The following is a 22565-nucleotide window of genomic DNA, read 5'->3' as shown; positions in this document are numbered from 1 at the left end:
GTTCACTCAGTTGGAAATTAAACTTTTAAAGTTTTCAGTTAAAAATGAAACCATTATCTACAAAACATTCTAAATTTTAAAAACTTTTCCCACAAAATAAAAGTGCTAGATTGTATATTAAAATGACAAGTGCTGTAAGAATTCAGAGAGTAGAAAGATCATAATGGTCATAGGCAATCAGGAAAGCTTCAAAGTAGAAATGGGGCTAAAAGTCTGTTCTTGAGAAAGCTTAAGACTGGAATTGTTAGAGAAAGAGGCTTTCTAGTTCTAAGAGTATCATACGAAGAATGAGACTTCCCAAATGCAGGTCCAAGGACCATTCTGGTCCAGGATGAAGTTTCGCTGATTCTTGATTATTAAAAAAGGTAAAGGGCAAGGCAGTAAGCATGTCTTGAAAACTAAATGTAAGCAATTTAAGCGATTGTTCTTTATTTTGAGACAATGTTCTTCCCATCTGTTAGTGTTAAAATACCCTTTTGTAAAGTGGTAGTGGTTGTGGATAGTAGATGTTTTTATTTTGTAAAGTAATGGCATCAGGTTTGGCTTCCATATGATGGTCTTTTTCTTTCTCTTTCAAATCTCACTGCCCATGAAATCCAAAGATCCAGGCACCAGCAGGTAGGTGAGTTTTCCCGATACGTGGCCTTCACTGCAGTCCTTGCCTGTGGAAGCCAAGAGGTCAAGTGTAGCTTTCTGGCAAGGAAAAAGACCATTGCACTTTAGGATTTTATTTCACTGTTCTCACGATACTGTCATGGCAATAAATGCTGATAAGGCTTAGCCATGATGTTGATAGAGTTAAGTTTACTATGCGGGACCTAGGACGTGTCCTGGGTCTTCCAATGATAGAGCACCCTAGAAAACACCACCTGCTTTGTAGACGTGTACTTTACTTTAGAGCCAAATGCCACGTTGGCAGCAGAAGGGCTGCCAACCTGTTTACCAAAGTCCCTACTTTGTATTGGTTAAAGGAACTCTTTCATAATCCTTCGTCATTCCTTTGATATTGAATGACTAGATCGTTGGATTTTTACTTGAGTACAGGTACGCTGAGTTCCTTTCTCAGAAGCCAACTCTTGGGTGTTTAAAGTGCTGCTTGACTCCTGTGTACAGGGTGGAACCACCCCTCTCAGCCACCATGTAAACACTCATTTCCCTCTGGAGGAAACAAGTGTGGGGACACAGTGTTTTAGTACAAAACCTTACAGTTTTCTGTTTCCAAAGTTTCCCTCATGTCTCCTGACCCCTCACTAAGGAGTATAAGGAAATTTTAACAGGGGTACTAGTGCCCATGCTGTGAAAAGAGATAATGAACTTCCTATATTCTAACAGGTGAATTTTATACATGCTTTTATTAGCTAACCATGATCTTAGAGCTGATGTGGAAAATAAAAGATTTTAGAAACACAAACTTTGATTTCATCTTTTCCAGCTAATAGATGAAGGAAACGAAGGCCCAGATGAGGTAGGGACTAACTCAAGGTCACCCAGCTAGTTAGCTGAAGTGCAAGGACTTGAAGTTGATCTAGTGTTCTCTCTGCTACCTCCCTCCAATACCCCACTGGAATTGAAATCATCGCAATAGCCCCTGCCAAGTACTTAACAATGGATATTTGATGGTGGTCCTTTAAGTCTGTACCAGGGTGGTTTTCAGTTTTTCCCTTCATCAGCACAGGAAGGCAAGGACATCGCACTGACTCTAATATTTCATGCTTAGCTCTGGATTCCCTTGGTTTTATATTTCTGACTCTTCCCTCAGTTTCTTGTAGGGCTTTATGATTTAATTTAATTTCAGCTTATGGCTGGCTTTGGTACCCAGAAGAGTGGTAATTTGTCCTTTAAATTATTCACCCCGGGGAGTCAGTGTTCTTAGAAAGGAGGGGGGAGAACCTCTAAGCTTCGTCCCCTCAGAGGGATACATGACACACACTGATACCTCACTCACTTGTTCTCTCTCCACAATACCTTATCTCATGTGTTCAGCCCTGGTTCCTATAATACCTTGTATTTCTGCGGCGCTTTTCACACTAACAAATAAAGCAATTTACAGAGTATTTACACACTGACTAGCGACTAATTATACACCTGCAAGCACTGCCATCATTCTGGACAAGCAGCATTCCTCTACATCAGGTTCTCTGTAGGACGGTGTCTTAGAGTTATTTGCAGAGAGAAATTTGGGGCAACAGTCTAGGCTCTGACATTCAATTGATCAATATAGAGGGAGTTTATATAATCTAGAATGCACCTCTGGACTTTGTAGCTCAGGCCTGAGCTAGGGGCCAGAAGGGTTACAAAAGAAGAGGAAGAGGAGGTGACTATGACCCTAGCAGATCTTACTAAAATTGCTAAGACCAGGCAAAAATGTGTGCAACAATTCACAAAGAACACATGGTGTTATAAAGTCACCTGCAAGGTGTATCTGTTGGTACAAATATACAGGTGCTGTTTATGCACAACTGGAGTACAGAATGGAGGAGATTGTTGCTGTTTTCTGTTAAAAGATAATAAGGATTAGAGATAAATAATATTGAGTTACTATTTAATGAGTGCCTACTATGTGCTAACTTCTCTATATGTATTCTTTCATTTAATCCCACTGTCATGCCTGTTTGTCACATAAAATTTACTAAATTTATTAAAGAAGTAAATAGTGTTCTCCAGATTACACAGCTAGGAAGGGAGAGCAGAATTAAAATCCAGGTCTGTCTGACTCTTAACCATGCCGTCACGCCTTCCCCATGCTAAGAAAGGCACGACAAGCATTAACAAGAGGCAAATATCTAGTGTGTTAATGTTAAAGTGGGCCATGCAGACAGAAAGAAGAAAAGGAGTGTTAGCATTCCATTTATAGGGATGCTAAGAAAAGGAATGAAATATTTTCAGAGTTTAATTTTTGGCAATATGGTGGGGTAGAAGCAATGGAAAAGCTCCAAATAAACCAATAAAGCTTCAGAGGGTGTTCTCTAATGAATTCAAACAGAAACTAGCCAAGCAATCATGTTCAAAGATAAAAAGCAATGTAAGCCTGTAAGAACATTAGAAGCTAATGTCTAGATGAAGGGAGGTGTATAAAAATGCTAAGTCATCAAAAAGGACATGTACACTTACGTGGAGAAGGAAGAACAAGTAACAGACGCCTATGCTGCGTGGTCCCGGGCTCTGCTAATCTGATGGTGTTTTAAAAATTTGTCTGCATATTTTCTCACACTCCTCTCATTGAAAGGACAAGTCTACGCCTCCACTCTTTGAATCTGGGCCAGCCTTAGTGATCAGTCGACTAACAGAGTATGGTAGAAGGGATGCTGTGTGACTCAAAGGCGATGTGGCTGCCACCTGGTTTGATACACAGCAAGGGATGATGGAACTCCTGGTGAGAATGTCAGACCAAAGTGTATCACCCAGAGGAAAGAACCCGTTTGTTGAGTGGGGGCATTTACCTTTGGGAGACCAAAGTCGTATAACCAGCAGGTTAGGAGCAAAGAGAAAAGTCAAAGTATCAAAAGTTATCAGGTCCAGGGAGGGAAGTAGAAGTGAAAGATAAAAATAAGTCCTGGGGTCAGACAGGAAACAGGTCAGACCGTGGCGGACAAGCATTCAAGACTGAAGCTAGGAACAAAACAAACCGAAGTGGTTCAGGACTGATGCGGTGAGTCATGTAAGGTACATTTTTGTAGGAGGCACAGAAATGTGCCCAAGGCTTAAGGGGCCTGGTAGACCCAGAAACTCACGATGTTAAAAGAGAAGAGGAGGAAAGTAGAACTGCTTAACTGCTTTAATTCCTACATTTTCTCCAGCCAAAAGATTGTCAGAGAGGGAAGGGCAGCACCAACATTAGTTTTTAAAAATAAGGTAGGTGAGGAACCTGTAAGAAAACACTGGCTGTTTAAAACGCATATAAGTCTCATGACCTAGAGGAGGAACATTCCTGGGACACTGAAAAACATGTGGGATAAAATAGAGGAACTCCTGTCAATAATTTTTGAAAAATCTTGACAATTAGGGAAGACAGAAAATGGACAAATGTTTTATTCTCAAAACAGAGGTGAATCTGTGAACTCCAGGAGATTGACTTGACATCTGGGAAATCTTCTAGAATAAATCATTAAAGAGATGATTTGCAAGTCCTTGGCAAAGGAACCAGCATCAGTTAGCGAAGATGAAGCAGTTGGCCTGAATTTCTATAGGAATTTGCCAGTCTCCAGCGATATCACTCTGAGAATGAGCTGGGTGTATAGTAAGCAAAGAGTTCTTTCTGATGAATGGATATGTGTCAACCAAATGGCAGGGCCCTCTCTAGTGCCCACCACAGGCCTCTGTACCCAAAATGTTTATTAAGGACATGGGATAAGATTCTGATGGCATGAAGGCAGGCTGCAAGTAACACAAAACTGAGAGGGTTCATCATTATCCATCATAAACGGTGGAATTTGTACCAAAAAGATCTTGATAGGTACTAACTATGGACATGGTTTAAGAAGAAGAAATTTAACAGGAAAATCACAAACTTTTTTGCTTAGGCATCCACTCCTCACCATCGATGGAAAACATGGAAAAATCCAAACACCCCAAAATTCTACCCACAGCTATGAAAGAACAGGATCGAGAAAATCTGGTTTGTGCGCATGGAAAGGATTTGAGTTGCTTAACAACTCAATACAACTTAATAGTGTGATGTGACTGCCAAAAATACTACTGTGATGGGACGTTGTATTAAAAGAAGTATCCAAAACAAGGGATGCGATGATGCCGCTTTCGTGTTTGTTCTGGAAGTAAACCCTTGGAGGGATATTGACAGACTGGAGCATGTCCAGAAGAAAGCAACCATTATGGTAAGGAGACGGAGAACCTGTCACACGGAAAATGACTAAAGAAACTGGGTATATTTAGACAGGACAGGACTCTGTGGGGAGCGCAGAATGGGAACAAGATTTAACAATTTAAAGGCCGTCACATGGAATGGAGTCAATGCGTGGGAGCCATAAAGAAGCTGAGTACTGTTGAACCCCAGGAAAAACTGTCTCATTCCTGGAGGTATGCAAAGATGAAAGCAGTTTCCTCAAGAAGTTAGGAAATTCCAATCCTGGAGGCATTCAAGAGAAAGAGGAAGATCATTTGCCAAGCAGAATATCAAAGGGATTAATGATAATCCCATAAACCTATGACCTTTTATGACTACTTTATCACATGTATTCCTAACAACAAGCAGTACTTTAATGATCAGGAAATGGAGGATCAGAGAAGGCAAGTAACTTGCCTAAGAATACCCAGCTGGAAATAGAGAGCAGATACAGATCCCAGATCTGCTTCATTCTAAACAGTGCACATGCTTTTCCTCTACCCTAGGCTTCCTCAAATAAAACTGGGTTCCAGGAGAGGACATTGTCTCAATCTTTAAAATAAGAGAAGAGCAATGGGATCTACTGGAGCTAGAGTGTCTAACAAACCCTCCGAAAACATTAAGTATCACCAGGACTCTCTAGGCTGTCATTGAGCTACACAAATTATTTCTCAGTTTGGAATATCTTTGCTACTGATGGTTCTATCATACTTCAATACTGAAATTAATTTTATAAATCTAAGACTTGCTTCTGAAAAGTTTTAAGTCCTTTTAATTTTCTCTAATCATTACTAAAACATTAATTCCTAGGCTTTCAAAAAAGCAATGCTTTTCAAATTCCAAATTAAATTTAAAATCATTTCAAATAATTCCTTTATTTCTATGGAAAATTCTTTTGATAGTTTCTGTTTTTGGCAAATCTGAGTCCCAGAAGAAATCTAAATTGAAGTCCTTGAGTTTCTATAAGTGTGTTTCATGTCTATTACATCACCTCGCCTTATGTATATTTCTTTAGGGAAATTTTAAGCTATTTGATTATTTTGACCATTTGTGTCTTTCATCTGTTATTAGATGAAATCATTTGCTTTTGTGAATCAATATATATACATGTCTATATATGCATATATATAATTGGCAAATCAGAGGAAATTCTCTGCTACTTTTTTCAGTCTCTTATAAGAATAATATACATTTTTAGACAACTGTGAGTCCAGCGTAAGTTCAGTGAGAGATGAGAATACACATACTGCCTTGGGAGAGACTGAAAGCTCTGCAGGCCCCCCGTGTGTGAGTTCACTTAGAAAGAAGGAGTGTCGCAGAGCTGACACAACAGCATGGTGAATTAGCAAGAGAGCAATCTCTCAGAGAACACTTTGTTGTGTTTTTTGACCTCAAATTGTAGGGGCCCTTGTAATAATTAATAGCTAGTGTCGCCTCTCTATTCTTGGTCTCTATCATTGCCTCTCTGACAAATAGTTTATAGTCTCTAATCTTTCCAGTTGTCTTCTCAGCCTGATGGTTCATCCCTCAATGCCTTTGTCTTAGAGCTGTGTTTTGCATTTGCTTGCTCATCCATGGTGACCTTGTTTGGGCTTTGTTTAGTTTATTTGTTGCCTGATGATACATACCGAGCCTTACAGGGACCATTTGACTTTATATACATTCAATTTATTGACTTTAGTCATCACTGCTTCCTAACACAACCAAAAGCACCCTGAAAGGGTTACACCAAGGCCACCACTGGAAGGTGAGTGCCCTCCCCGCTGCCCTCTTATTTCAGAGCTTCAGAGGTTCAACCTGTCCTGTTCCCCATCCTGCCCCCCTCTTTGGCCACATGGGTTTTTCTCTCTGTAGCCAGCATTGATCTTACTAATAATCACAGGTTGAAGCAACACAACCATGAGATTCCAGATTCATTTGCCTGCTTGTGACTAGATTGATTTATAAGCGCCTTTGTCACCCTTCCTTATGTTTCTTTTCTTCAGTTTGTTTGAATGTGATATAGAATTTGCCACCAATTAAAAAATTAAAATCGGGCTAAGGTCAGTAATTGCAGAAAACATTTAATGAGTTTATATCCAAGAAGATAAGCATCACAATTATGAAATCACCTCATACTTGTAACTACTACAGAATAGGGGATGACCTCAGTGTACAAGAGTTACGAAATGATAAATAACTTATATTGAATATTCTGGGCATATCATCAAGGAACTGTATAAAAGCTTTATCTACAACTATACCAAGAATTATCTATTATTGTCTCAGAGTCTATTAAGCAAATACAGTAGAAAAGATATCTTTTATGTGATCTAAAAGATTTCAACCATGGTCCTTAGATCAAGATGAATTCTATTAAAAAAAAAAAGCACTGGATTAGGAATCAGAAGATCTGATTTCTAATTTAACGCAACTACTAGTAAACCTTGGGTACGTCCTTTCTCTCTGTGAGCCCCTGTCCACTCACAGCACTGATGAAGGACATAAGATCTTTCACTTGAAGTAAAATGGAAGCCGCTTTCTTCCCCTGGTAGAGCACGCTCCATTCCTACGGCTGGGTGCCCCACCGACTTCCAGCCCCAGCAATTAGGTTGTGCGTCCACTAACAGTCCATTGTGATTGTTGCGGGTTGTGTCATTGTAATTACACAGTATATTACAAAATTTGTAAATCGATGAAATGAAAATATGAAAAGGGTGATTTTCGTTTCTACAACAAAGAAGTTAAAAGCTCGCAATACTTAGTTAAGGTGAGTGTTACTTAAGAAACTTGCGGCTCTATTATATGTAAGCTAGATATTTGTAAAGGACTGGAAAAACATTTGGAGGGTTCAGTTCAGGCATTTCGGACGGCATCAGTCTAAGACCACTTTAAAGAAAATTAAAGACATGAAGTTTTCGTATTTCCTGGGGTGGAGTGACTGGAACGCAAATTTGCCTGAGTGCCAGCTTGTGGCTACATTTCCACAGGTAGTTATTTTCTATGTTTTAATTTCCCACCGCTCTGTTCATTTCCCTGTGTGTGGGGAGTGGTATTACTTCAGATTACCCTCTGCCAAAGGTGCTGCCCTTTGGGGTTCTACCTTTTAAATTTGAGGTCTCTGGCTCCCAAATTCCAAGATTTTACATTTGTACTGTTGTCTGAAAATTCCGTCAAAACAATTTCAATTTTTCCCAGTTACCAAATAATTTCAGGGCAAAAGTGACTTCCTTGTTCTCCTTACTTTTCTGGGGTTCCACTTTCCCTTAGATTTTGGCCTCGTAATCCCTCTTTATCTTTTCAGCTCTTTGATGCTTTTAAGATGATACTAAAAATATATTCCAAGCAACACTTTGGTTTCAGCAAGAGGGTTTTCCTCTATAACTGGGCCCACATTACATGCTATAGACTTTCTATAGGTCACCTACTCATGATTCTTGCTGAGAAACCAAACTGTCTTTTGAAATTGGCACGTCCCTCTGGAAGAGGCTGGTGCCAGGTCTGAAAGCTCAGAATGCCGTAACTCAAACTTTTTCCCAAATTAAAACTAAGACTACTGGCTCCTTTGCATTACATAATTCTGTCTCCAACATGCTGAAAGAGCTACTAAATTATAGGTGGACAAATTACTGGTAGGTAATGATTTCATTTCGCCACTATTTCTGGATTTTTTTCCTAGCTTGTCAGTATTTTGAGAAAGCTAAATTTATACGAATCATCTAATACAGTCCTTTCCAGGAAAACTTTGTGTGATGATAGAAATATTCTATAATCTGCACTGTCCACATGGGGCCATTTCATACTTGATGTGTGGCTAGTGAAGCTGAGGAAATGCATTTTTGATTTATTTTAATTAATTTAGATAGCTGCATGTGTCTAATGCCTGCTGTATTGGACAGCACAGATTCTAAGGGAAATTTCTTTACGATACTTCAGGATAAAGATTGGTTATATAAGAAGGCTACATAAAAATCATTTTGTGACCATGGTCTTCTCATCAGAAGCTATGTAGTTCATGAAACCAAAGTAGCAGCAACCACTAGTGACATAAAACAAACAACAAATACAAGATATTAATTAACCCAGCAGATATTTATTGAGCCCATATTATGAACCAGGCACCACACCAGGCACTGAAAAGTGTGCCATATGCCTGATGGTCCCTCCGCTTTCTATGTAGATGATGATTGATTGATAGATGACAGATGATTTTATAAACAGCTTTCATTGTAAAACATAACTTCATTACTTCAGCTTCCCATAAGTACATTAGAGAGGAATGTTTCTTTGACAAGACGTAAACATAGTCAACTACTAGCCCTGTGAGATGCTCTGAAGGGAGGGGAAACCAAATGTTCCATGGGACAAATTGTGTCCTGGCATTAGGGTCTCAGAATTCCCATGTTGAAAATATCTGTTTAATTTTTCGAATCCAATGCTTACCAAATATGACCATAGAACCTCATTTTTTTCCCCACAAAATACTTGTTAATATTAATACTATGGAATACATTTTGGGAATTGGACATTTATGCTAAGGAATTTTACAAGACATAAAAAAATCAAAATCACTGGATAATCTAGGATAGTGTTTTTCAAAGTGCCTTTTGCAGATCTTTAGGAGGCATGAATGTATTCTCAGTAGTCCATAATATCTCTGGAGAATTCTGAAATGATGTGATTTTAATTACATAATAACCTTAAAATAGTAATACAAGCATATTATGGACCATGTTGATGAACACATTCTAACAGTATTGCTCATAAGATTGTAACAGGTTTCTCGTAAGATTGGCTTGTAATTGTCTTACATTGATTTAAAAAATAGAGATGAAATTAAATGATCACTTGCTCCAAATGAAGGCCAAAAATGGTAGGGTTGATTGTACAAATTAAGGTTTAATAAAGAGAAGTAGTGAGAGAATTGAGCCATCATATGACAAACGTATTAAAAGCATGTTTTATCTCAAAATAATCTATTCTGTGGCAGATATTTCAATATATATTGAAATGCTTCAATTTCAAGGAAACACCCTTCACATTACTATAATTTGAAGCCTACTTATTTTATGCTTTTATTCATATTTATTTTGAAAATGTTTTGGTTTATAGATGTATATGACCTTAAGCTTGAGAACTTTCTATCTAGTTTTATGTTTAGAACTTTGTAATTTTTGCAGGTTTAAGTCATATTATGATAAAAATAATTGAAGTCAAAACTAGGGGTACATGAAAATTATTTATGTGTGGAAACACTGTTCTAGGATATTTCTATTACATTTCTGAATGTATCATATAGTATTTTAAAAATATTTAGCCAATGTTTAAAATTGGTTTGCATTCCATGGCTATGGCATTCCATGGCATCATATTTTTAATTTGCTGTGAAGCCAGGAAAAGTCTGAAAAATATTAAAATCTCATCATGGATGACCATGAGTTGACTGTGTTTAATATCATTGCAGATAAAAAGAGCTTTATTGAACTATTCAAGTAGGGCAACGTCAGGTTTTATGGGTTTTTTTTTTTCCAATCTCTATTGTCTTCAAAAAAAATTCCATACACAGCATAAAACATTATGCAAAACATGGTTTCAACTACCCTCTATAAGTCAATGACTCCTGATCTTTATTTCTAGACCCATTTGCTCACTTTAATTCCAGATGCACACTTCCAGTAGTCTACTAGACATTTTTAGCTGGATGTTCAACAAGTATTTCAAACTCATTCAACCCCAAATTCAAATCTTATATTCTTGTTCTAGGTCAATGATGTTACTTCCATTCAGTTTCTCAAACTCGAAACTCTGAAGTCATTTTCCACTTGTTTCTTTTCATCACCCTCACCCTCACATCACCCTTACATCAGTGGTCAGCAAGTCCTGCCGATTCTCCTGTGCCCTCGCCATTGCCTTAGTTCAGGCTTGCACCATCTCTCAGCTGATGATTGCAATAGCTGCCTACAGAGATTCCTTGCCACCAGTTACCTTCAATGCCAATCCAGCTTAAAATAGGAAGAACATATCTGATCTCACTGAGAGTTCTCAGTTGACTTGCTTCTGCTTACATGAGCTGGCCTAGTTTCATTTACTGAGACTTCTTACAAGGCTGTGAATTTAGTGAAGGCAAGGGCTCTCTCTCCTTCATTTTTGTGTCTCAGTATTTAACGAAGCTCCTAGCATGCAACTGGTGCGTGCTACATGTTGTTGAATGTTGACAGGGCACCAGTGAGTGGCTAAGAGCACAGGCTTTGGAATCCTACAGAGCTAGGTTTAATTTCTGCCTCCTCTGCCGCTTAGTTGCCAAGTGACCCTGGGCAAGTTAACTTTAAGACAGTGGTTCTCATCTCTGGCTTCACATTAGGATTACACAAAGAATTTATTAAAAGGGTGCAGGTCCCCTCTTCAGCCCAGTTAAATCAGAATATATGGAGGGTGGAGGCTCAGGCACTAAAAATTTTAATAGATCCACAGATGATGCTAACATACAGCCAGGGTTGAGAATCACTGCTCTTGGCCTTAATTTCTCAGATACTATATAGTATCTGTTTTAAAGAGGTTTTGGGCACGTGAAATGAAATTGAACTTAGCATAGTACCTGGCACATAGTAAGTGCTCAATCATAGTGTTAATACACAACGGCAATTTGTAACGTTCTTCCTTCTCAATCACTACCCCCCAGTTACTCTGGCTTCCCTTCAATTCCTAGAATGTACCAGGATCTTCCAGCCTTGGTGCCTTCACACTTGCTCTTCACTCTGCTCTTAGCAGATCCCTCTCCATCTTCAAGTCACACTTGCAGTCAGACACAGTCTCCAGGTGTTCCCCTTTATTCTCCATCACAATATGGAGATGTTCATAGTCTTCATAGCTGCCTCGATTTCAAATGATATGTTAATTTAACTGTTTACTGTCTGTTCCTGCAACTAGACTGCAAGCTTCACAAGAGCAAGAACCTGTCTGTTTTGCTTTCCTCCTGAGGTCCAGAGCCCAGTGCCTGGGATGTGCTAGATGTTCAGGTGATAGTTGTTGAGGGATGAATGGATTAATAAATGATCCATCCTGTAATCACAAAAAGGCAAAATTCCTTGACTTTGTGTGTCCCTCAACTATATGTATCCTCACATCAAAATACCACAACAAAAAACAAGACCAAAGCTCTCCAAAACCAGGACTGTCTCCAGTGTTTTGGGTTCTAGCTACTGAGCTACTGACTAGGAAAACTGCAATACTTTTTTTTTTCAATGTTTTTAATTTGGGTAAGGCTTCTGGGTCCAAGGTTCTCAGAGGCTTACTGAAGGCTTAGTCATCAACCCGTGGGCAATAATTAATGTTAGTCTAACAACATCTCACTTCAACAAGGCAAATAAACTTCTGTGGGTGTTTGTATTAGCTAAGTAAAGAGTTTTTCGTTTTCTAAGTTTACCTTTTGGCCCATTCAGTTGGGAGACCAAACAATACCCAAGGTTAAGATAAAAAACTTTTTCTGAAGTCACAGAATTATCAATTCATTGATACCTTTGCCTATGAAAAGAACCTTAGAAAAAATTTAGACCAAACCCTCATTTCACAAATGAGGAAAAAAAAGGCCTAGAAAAATGAATTTATGGGACATGCTTATGTCCTTGCTGTCACAGCACCAGGTTTCAGGAATCCTTCACCTGTGTGTTCTATAGGCCATACTACACCACCTGCAAAGTAACCCAAAGTTATTCTAATTTCTCAAAGTTCTTAATCAATTTACAGTCTTTTGATTACAAATTGAGATTTTTAATGTTTCTATGATAATAACAAATATCTAGTCCAAATTCATGAGCTTGACTTTCAGATCTTATATGTCTCACCATACATCCTTCCGGTACTCCAGCCTCTACAATCTGTTTCATGTTTTTCCAACCAGAATGCACAGCCTCATCACATCTGCCTACTTATCCTCCATGCCTACTGAAAGACTACATCTTCCATGAAAATTGTCCTCAAACCTAGTCAGAAGAAGACAATGGCTCTTTGCATTTCTCCTAAGGATTCTGTATTCTGCCTTGTACTGCAGCAGGAATGACTGCACTGGATGTAAGAATATTAGGAACTGGTGCCACATGGTTCTTGCTTTTTAGGTCTTGCCCCTCCTTGCAATTGATAAATAAACTAAAATAAATGTTTCTCTAGGCTTGAGTCTTCCATAAGCATTTTCTTGAAGACAGTTTCGAAGCGTCTAAGAAAGCTGGGTTAGAGAAGGCACGACCTGGCTGAACAGGACTCACGTGGCTCTGCAGAGAGCCATGATATCAGCACATTTTGAAGTCACTCTCTCTTTTGTGGGTGCTTTTCTCTTTTTCTAAAATTCCTCATCCATTCAGTATAACCGGTCCAAATCTTTTTTTACTGGTAGTGTAAAAACTTACACGAGACAAATTTAAGAGCTATAGGAGACATTAGAGAAAACGAGAAAGATTATATAAATACTTGCCTAGATGCATTTTGTTGCAAATTTTTCTTCTATTTTCAGAAATAAATGTACCCAGAAAAAGGTCAGAAACAAAAAAATCCATCTTATCAAAGTTTACCAGTTCAAAGTAAAAAAGTGCAAAGGAATTTCACCACTCACACCCCTTTGCAAAGCTCTTAAGCAATTATTCTAGGCTCAAATTTCATCCAGAACTTTCCTCAAGACCATTATGTAACCCGATCACATCCATATTATAGTACTATTTCTGACAAATAAGGGGTTATAATTTTCTCCAGTTTGTTTGTATTTGTATTTTCTGTACTTTGCCGTAAACCTCTAAAGCTCTTCATAGGAAAAGAAGTGTCCACAAACCGCTTTAGCTGGTCGAACTTGGGGAACGATTATCAGTGAAAACAGCATAAAGTGCTGTGGGATGGAGAACAGAGAAATATCAATTATGCCTTTCTCCCAAAATAAGTTCTGATTAGTAAGGAAAGAAAAAGGTAAAGGGTAAAGCCCGGCAAAGCCACAAAGACACTGAGTCAGTGTCCTAAGAGGAAGAACCGGCCGCCCGCGCGCCAGAGCGGTCAATTCGGGTCGAAGGAGGGGGACCTGCGAAAGGCCGCGCCTCCAGAGTGTGTGCGTGTGTCAGTGCGCGATTCCCTGACACCGCCCACACGCCTGGGCACTTGTCACAGCCCAGGGCTGCCTGGTCAGCAAACAACAGCTGATCGGCCACACCATCTACACAGTCCACACCTCTACCCAGCCACTAACGCCTCGGCGACCGGAAGCCCTTTTGCCCCCACTCGCTGGCCTACCACGTAGTTTAGGTAAAAACCGGAAGTTCCTTTGCCCCGATCGTTCGGGCGCGTCCGCGTTGGCCGCACAGGCGCAGTGGAGCTCGGGCAGAGTTGTGGGCGGGGAGGAGAAAGCGGCGGAGGGGGGCGGGGCCGGCCCCAGAAGATGGCGGAGGCGGGGGTGAGTTGGGGTCTCCCGGAAAAGCACTGGTCACTTGGTACTGAGGGAAGCGGCCTGAGGAAGCGGGTGGCCATCGGGAAGAGGAACTGCTTGTGTTTTTGCTGCCTAGGAACCTTGCTGGCAAGTTCGGGGAGCCGGACCACGGATGGGGCCTCAAGGGCTAGGGGCTCCGCTTACCTGGAGAAGGGTCGGCGAGGTCCGGAAGGGGACGGCGGGGCAGGGAGAGGTCCTAGGAGAGGCCGAGGCTCCCCGAACAGTGGAAAGTGTCCCAACGGAAAGAAGACTAGAGGGCGGAGGGCAGGGCGACCCTGGAGATCTGATGGGGGTGGAGGTTGGCGAGCTGTCAAGCACAGAGCCGCAGGACTTGGGAGGCTTTTAGCCAGGGAGAGTCAGGCTTGGTAGGGGGAAGGATCTAGAAAGGTAAGTATTGCAGTAAGTTTAGAATCCGCAAAAAGCTATGTTGATATTGGGTTGAGGAGTGGGTCTTTGGCATTTTGGATTGGAATTGGAAACCTTTGGAGTACGTGTGTGGGTAACGCCAAAGAGGACTCTTGCCGGGACCTAGAGGTCGGTTGGTAATAGTTACTGGGATTTTAGGGTTGGTCAGTGGGAATTGGCAGTTTGGAAAAGGAAAGAAGTGTGGGTGACGGGGGGCAGGGGGAAGGGTGCTAATACTTAACTGATAATGACCCATACCCACTTAGTATTGGAAAAAAGTTATTAAAGTATGATGTTAGCTCGGTAGTCTGGGAAGATACATATCTTCCTAAATGAAGAGCTTCCTACTGGAGGATTGATGAGGAAATGCTTTAGGAAGGGATGAACAGCCTTGACAGCTGGGTCACTGAAACTGACCCAGATCAGTATTGCAGTGGGGTTGAGGATTGCAGAGGAAGACAGCCTCCTGTCTTGGGTGCATGACGAATGAAGGCAGTCAAGCAGTGGCTAGATTGTGTTTTCCAGTCTCGGTGTTTGGCTCTGTTAGTGAAGCACCGAGTGGAAATGAAGGAAGGGATGGCCCACGAACAGGGGCCCCACAGAAGAAAATTAGCCGTGTACTCTTCCTCTTCTCCGTTTCCTTCTTTCTCTGGACCTTATGTTCGGTAGTGTGTTTTGGTATAGTTCTCAGTGCATATCTGATCTCAAGTGACTAAGCTGTGAATCATATACATTTGGGAAAGACTTTGAGTGTGTTTACACTGACAACTGTTGCTTTTACCTATTGTGGACTGAAAAGAAAAGGATAAAATACAGTTCAGTAATTTAAAGACAACTTGTTTCCTTGTTATAAGAAAATTATTCCTGAACGACAGAGTAGCTATTTTAGGGACTGAGATTTGATGTTTAAGAGCAGTAATGGGGTATGATTGCTACTTGCTTAATGGTTTTCGTGTTTGGGTTTTAATATTGAGAGGAAAGATGAGTTGCAGTGTCAAAGCAATGTGTTTTTCTTCCTAGAAGTTTTTAGTGTCCATAGCCTGTGGTTCACATTTGTGTACTTTTATTTAAGGAGAGTTAAACTTTTTAATTGACTTAAGTGTGTTTTTCCTAATGTTAATGCTTACTCTATTTCGAGAATGCCGTTCTAATTAAGAGCATATGATGAAAAAGGTGTGAGGTAGTCATTTAATTTTATTATTTGGTAGCCTGTCTGACCCAAGCACCTGAAGGGATAGGGTAATCTGAGGGAGCGAATGTGCTTCTGTGACTTCTGGTCATTGGAGGATGAATGATCTTGTTTGGTTTTAGGGGGTGTTACACTTACTAAAATACGACCGGTTCTTCGGGTTACTGGGAGATTTTGTGTGTTTGCTTTCAAATGCCTATTTCCTGAAAGTTCTTTTAGTGGCAGACATAAACTTTGATTTTCATTCACAAAGCCCAGAATCACTTATTTATCTAAAAGTAGTAATATTGTAACATTAACCCATTAACAAGCAGTTATATACCTGGAATAATGTTTTTCCAGTTTTGATGATTCATTATTGACCCATCCAAACTATTTGAACTATTTTTCTTTTTGTTCAGTAATGTGCTTTATAGAAATTGTAGGTCAGGGCTCAAGGAAGAATGTTTCACGTACCGTGTAAGTTTTTTCTTTGTCGGTTTTTGAAAAAAGGCATTACTTTGGTATTAACAGTAATTTATCAACATGACTAAGAATTGTTTCTTGTGTGGCACTGAGATTGCTTTTGTATGGTGTTTGTAGATGGAGACGACGTGGTGACGTGGAGAGACCTCTGCGCACGGAGTCACAGTGCTTGGGCTGGTCAGGGTGCTGCCTGGTAACAGTCTTATGATCTCAGAAAGTTGTTTAACCTATTTTGTTTTGTAAAATGGTATTATAAACACCTGCCTACTTCCCAGTACTATTGTTAAGGATCTGTTGAGACACTGCCTCTAAACAGTATCTTTATACCAGAGACTGATTCCCTGATCAGCAGATTATTTCTCGAGTAATCTAAATTTTTCAAATAAAGATTTTTTTTAAATTTTGGAGAGTCAAATTTATCATTGATGTAATAATAATGTTTGAAGGTATAGGTATGCTTTGTTTTAAGGAAATAATATCAGTACGTAATCAGAAAACCAAACTTTAAAACAAACAAATTAGGGGATATTTATTCTAAGAGTTTTTGTTTTAAAATAACCCACTCCTCTAGTGTGTGTGACTAATATTATGAACAACATGCTTTGTTAGGAACTTAATTGTCGCATAGTAGGGAGTGAATGGGCTTGTGGAATTTCTTATCCCTTTGATGAGTCTAGTTGTCTCCAGGAGTTGACTTTTTATATTTGTGGTACCCAGATCCATTACAGTCTTATTCTTGTTGCTTCAGTTGACCACTTTGGGTCTCATTTGCTTTGCTGGTAAAATGAGAGAAATGTTAGATCATTGGTTCTTAACTTCTTATGTATCGTGAACTTTTTCAAAAACCTGATGTGAATTGTGGAACCCTCTTTCCAGAAAGATGTACATATACACAACTTTGTTTTAGTTTTGTATCAGGCTCACATACCCCCTGGAGTAGATGATCTTCCAGTTCCCTACCGTTTCTTAAATTTGAGAATACTGTGATTCGAAGCATTTTAATTTTAATTTTTAAATTTTTTTTAACTAAAATTTTTTAACTTTTATTTTTTATTTTTGTCTCCAGTAATTATATACTGTTGTGTTATTATGGACAGTCATCCCTCGGTATCCATGGGAGATGGGTTCCAGGACCCCTGTGGATACCAAGATCTGTGGGTGCTCAAGTCCTTTATAAAATAGTGTGGTATTTGCATATAACCTAAGCACATCCTCTGTGTACTTTAAATCATCTCTAGATTACTTATAAATAATACCTAATACAATGTACATGCTATGTAAATAGTTGTTATACTGTATTGTTTAGGGAATTATGACAAGAAAAATAGTCTGTTCATGTTCAGTACAGATGCAGACATCATGGCCCTTGCCATCTGCAGTTGGTTGAATCCGTCGATGTGGAACTGGTGGATATGGAGGGCCAGCTGTAGTCACAAAATAAGCTGTTTGGACTTTTAAAATATTAGCTCTTTAATTTTATCTCATTCAAATAAAACATCAAACAAATGTTGTGTTGTTTTTAGAGAAAACTTTTGGGGTGAAGTAGGAAACTGTAAACAAACACTGCCAGGAAAGGTTAAATAAACATCTGTGGCAGAATAACGTAAACAAATGGTTTAGAAATTCTCTAGCAGCTCTGAAATAGAAAGAGTCTACAGCCATCATTGGCTCTTAGTGGGAGGGCAGTTCCTCTCTGGGGGCGTTTGGAAATAGGTAGGGACGTTTTTGGTTGTCTCAAATTGGGGAGGGGGCATGCACTGGCATTTAGTGGGCGTGAGCTGGGGACGGCCAGTGTTTTGCAATGCTTGGGGCAGTTCCGCACAGCAAGGAATTGTCCCGTCCCAAATGCCAGTGCCCTTTGAAAAACACTGGTGAGTGAGTGTGGGATGGGACCACAACTGAAATAGCTTTTTTTTTTTTTTAAAGATTTTATTTTTTCCTCTTTCTCCCCAAAGCCCCCCAGTACATAGTTGTATATTCTTCGTTGTGGATCCTTCTAGTTGTCTCAGCGTGGTCTGATGAGCAGTGCCATGTCCGCGCCCAGGATTCGAACCAACGAAACACTGGGCCGCCTGCAGCGGAGCGCACGAACTTAACCACTCGGCCACGGGGCCAGCCCCTGAAATAGCTTTTTAAACTGGAAGTTATTTTGCTCTTTTAAGTACATTATTCAACATAAAATATTCTTTGCCATTAATTCCCTTTTGGAAAAAAAAATCACAAACATAAATGATTTACTAGAGCAATTAGGGTTACTTAAGATGGATATATACTCTTTGTCCTCTAGTAGCTGTTGTAATAGCAGAAAGGGCGTGTTTGCTGTATCTACTGCAAGTTTGGCAGGTGAAGAGTCAGCTCTTGGTCTAATATACTATGTAAGTTGGCTGTATGAGTTTTCTTCTTTAAAACATCTTTTTACACCTTGATCTACTACTTTTAAAGAAAATTTCAAGGTGTTTGTACATTTATTCTCTTGGTCTTTGTGCCATTATATAGTCACCTACTTATTTTGGCCTCAGTACCTTGAGAACATATTACAGTTGAGATCGTTTTCCATTGTCCACCAATCTTTTCAATACAAAATCCTCTTCTATAGACCATGTGCCAAAAAAGAAGTCTGAGTAGTTGGGCTGGAGTGGGACACAAGGTTTAGAAGGAAGAGGAGGGGTGTGCAATCAGTCAAGCCTAAGGTAAAATTCCAGTTCTAATATCACATGTCATTTGACATAAGTGAGTTGCTAAATCTCTTTGACTTAGTGACTTTATTTATAAAATGAGAATGATTATATCTACCTTTAGGATTATCTTGAAGATTAGTGCTACTATATGTCTGGCATGGAGTAGGCTGTCCCTAGATGGGTGCTATATCAATAGTCATGATGATGATGAAGAAGAATTCTGTAGCTACTGAAGACTTTGCTAAAAGGGACCAGAACACATGAAATGCTGACGTGCTGGATACGACAGCAAGGAGTAGTCTGCAAGACCAGGTTGGGAGGAGATATTTTCTGGGTATTACAGTTGGTGTTTAGAGCATGTTTTCCCATGAATCAGCTGTAATATGTACTGTTTTCTCTAGTCCTCTAAGCTGCAGGGCTCAGTTATGCTAGAGGCTGAGCAGGTTTGGGAGGACTAGCTTGAGGACAGAATTCCCCCCTTGAGTGTTGGGCACAGAGCTTTGGGTGTGGCAGAGGCAATAAAAAAAGTCTGTTGTCTGTGTTTATCACGTGAAACTGATAGGCTGTGAAAGTTACTAGTACTCACAAATAGTCTCATTTTCATACTGATTATTTCTAAAGTCAACACCCCACCCCATTTACACTTGGGTTTTGTTTCAGATTCATTTGTAAGGTAGTTTAAAACTTGGAAACTCAGAGGAAATGTATTTTAAATGATGATTAAGTGTTAGGTTTGCTTTCCCAAAGGCCTGCTTAACAACCCAGTATGGTTTGATTCAGAAAGAGTTAACCAGTTTAAGCAATTACGAATTTGTAGAGCCCTCTCTGGGATAGACAGGCACCTTTTTGAGGATGTAGGCACCGTGGACACTTGATAGTGAATATGACCTACGTAAAAAGTTTACAATCCATATAGCAACTCTGTCTCATTGTTAAGGTAGCTGTGAGAAGTGCCATGCTGAAGTTGTGAAGAAACGACTTTGAGATTCAAAGGAAATATCATTTATGTACTGACTTGCAGTGATGCCCAAGGTGTATTATTGTTGAGTGGGATAAAAATAAGTTACAAAAATAGTCTAGTCTACATAGTATTTTCCCATTTAACAAATGTTAGTATTTATAGAAAATCATAGAATAATAGGTGATAGTTTGGGAGCTGCACGTCATGGTGAGAATGAGGACTTAGGAGCCCGACTGCATGGATTTGAATCTCTCTTGCTAGAGGTGTAAACTTGGTTAAGTGACTTAACCTTTCTTTGCTTTTCTGCCTCATCTGTAAAATGGACACAATAATTGTACTTACCTTTTAGGGTCATTGTGAGAGTTAAATGAGTTACCATATATCAGGGGCATAGAACAGCTCGTGGAAAGCCTCAAATGCTGTTTGTCATAAACAAACACACACAAAGGAAAGATCACTTTGGTTAGGGGAGTGAATGAATACCTAGACTGACTGTACTAGCTAAGTTCTAGATTTTAGGAGTCAAGAGCCGTGCAGGTAAAACTCCTTAGAATCTAGCCATTAGGTGGTTCTTCATTTTCTTAGCTTCCTTTCTTCCACTTCCTACTCTGGCTTTCTCACAATAGCTGCCATGATTGCAGCAAGGGTGAAGTGGGTCAAGGCTAGGGTGGGACGCAGCTATGGCCCTGGGGAGAGCAGGTCAGGTCTGGTTTCTGTGCTTGGTGTTTGTGTAGGTGAGTTGGGGGATGGTCTGTTTTTTGAAAGACGCTTTTGTGCAAAGCTTCGAATATATAAGCATTAAAACGGGTCATTTTGTTCCCCTGTGGAGGTCATCCTCATGAGCAAGTCACATTTTATTTTGAACAATACCACATTTTCTGTCAAAGTATGTTAATTTTCTGTAAAGTATAAATCTATTTATTTTCTGTTAAGTATAAAGATTTCTATCTAAATCTCCGAGTCCTTCTCTTGTAACTGATGGGCTTGGAGATTTAGGTAGAAGAAACAGAAACCTGGATTTTGATCTTCCAGATTCTGGTGGAAGTGCCTCAGATAACCTGCTCTGCTTTTCTCTGAGTGAGGCAAGCTATTTTTACTATTATTCTGACCTTGAAGTCTCTTAGGTCACTTATTCTGTCCTAGTAAATATAAGTATAGCACTTTATTTTTTATTACATCATGCATATAAAAATGGTTTTAAACCACTTCTTAGTCAGTAAATAACTAGTTTAAATAACTATATAAACTTGTCATTTCATTATTTGTCCTTTTAAATTAATTACTATTGATATCAGGAAAGTTATATAATCGTTTATGAGGCAAACATTCATTTCTTTTTTCTTATCTCTTGCAGGGTTTCTGGTAGGTCCTGTTTTAGGACGAGATGCAGTACTGTTGAAACGCTAGTCTGCTTTGATCCACAGACAGTTGGCTTTTCAGCTGGGAAGCCTTTTTTTGGCAGCTTACTGAACTTATGAAACAATGGCAGAAGGAGAGACAGAGTCACCTGGGCCCAAGAAGTGTGGCCCCTATATTTCATCTGTCACTAGCCGGAGTGTGAACTTGATGATTCGAGGAGTAGTGCTGTTTTTTATCGGAGTGTTTCTTGCATTAGTGTTAAATTTACTTCAGATTCAGAGAAATGTGACGCTCTTTCCACCTGACGTGATTGCAAGCATCTTTTCTTCAGCATGGTGGGTACCACCGTGCTGTGGCACAGCTTCAGGTATGTGTAGGTTGTTTTTGTAATGCTTAAAACGAAGTAGGGTAAATGAGTGTGTCTGTTGTCTGAGCAATACTTTTTTTAAAAATCAGCTTTATTGAGATATAACTTCAATACGGTACAGTGGACCTGTTTTCAATCAACAGTTTGATGAGCTAACACAAAGGCGTACAGTCAAGTCGTGTAACCACCACCACGATCCAGCTGTAGAGCGCTTCCGTCACCCACAGATTCTCTTATGCTCTCTTGCAGTCTCTTCCCCACTCCCAGCCTCAGGCTTTCACTGATCTTTCTGTCACTCGATTATTTTTGCCTGTTCCAGAATGTAACGCAAATGGAATCATAAAGTATGTACTCTTGTCTCTGATTTCTATCTGACCTATGAACTTTAAAAATTTAATCCTAAAAATCCTGATTCTCTTAGGGATGAGGCTTTTAACTTCTTAATTTTGTCCTTTCTTCACACCATCTCACGTAAGTCTTATTTTGTTTTGATGATCATCATCACTGTCTGGTTTTAAGGGTTTGATGTACGTCTTATGATCTTGTTTTTGAAGTAGATAAAAACTTGAAAGATAGAATAGTTTTATTCAAGTTTAAAGCTTCATATTGTTATTTTTTTGTATATGCTTTTTTCCTTAGTATGTTGTTTTTAGATGTACCTTAAGAATAATAAATACTTGAAGAGATTAATAGGTAGGTTCCCTTTGCTTAAAATCATTATCCTGTTATTTACACCTTATCTTTCTTGGTGGACAGTGTGTAATGGATAAAGTGGAGCATTCCAGAATGCCTTATTGATGCTGAGCTTCCATAATGGATAGTTCTTTAGCTTTTTCTAATGACTGAGACCAGTAGATTTGAAATA

The 22565-nt window shown here is 39.5% G+C and overlaps 1 protein-coding gene and 1 long non-coding RNA gene across 25 annotated transcripts in view; one reads left to right on the top strand and one right to left on the bottom strand.

Annotated features, from left to right (window-relative positions):
* Positions 1 to 403: 403 nt before the first annotated feature.
* Positions 404 to 14528, bottom strand: LOC139076762 (uncharacterized). Its single transcript, XR_011528686.1, has 2 exons — positions 14421 to 14528; positions 404 to 662 (listed from the first exon to the last, which is right to left on the bottom strand). It is a non-coding gene; the product is annotated as an uncharacterized lncRNA (long non-coding RNA).
* Positions 13934 to 22565, top strand: part of INSIG2 (insulin induced gene 2) — a 25329-nt gene continuing 16697 nt past the window's right edge. The window contains exons 1-4 of one of the 24 annotated variants that reach the window (XM_070581189.1): positions 13938 to 14095; positions 16453 to 16528; positions 19135 to 19325; positions 21329 to 21700. In XM_070581189.1, coding sequence (XP_070437290.1) covers positions 21457 to 21700 — 244 coding nt within the window. In that variant the 5' untranslated portion in view covers positions 13938 to 14095; positions 16453 to 16528; positions 19135 to 19325; positions 21329 to 21456. Of the gene's footprint in view, positions 14811 to 14965; positions 16330 to 16452; positions 16529 to 19134; positions 19326 to 21328; positions 21701 to 22565 lie in introns of those variants that run through there. The other 23 variants (XM_070581185.1, XM_070581184.1, XM_070581186.1 and 20 more) reach the window with 23 other exon arrangements.

The sequence above is a fragment of the Equus przewalskii genome, chromosome 17, assembly GCF_037783145.1.
Source record: "Equus przewalskii isolate Varuska chromosome 17, EquPr2, whole genome shotgun sequence".
Taxonomy (NCBI): domain Eukaryota; kingdom Metazoa; phylum Chordata; class Mammalia; order Perissodactyla; family Equidae; genus Equus; species Equus przewalskii.
The sequence above is the reverse complement of the archived record's forward strand: the minus strand, read 5'-3'. Positions and strand labels throughout refer to the sequence as shown.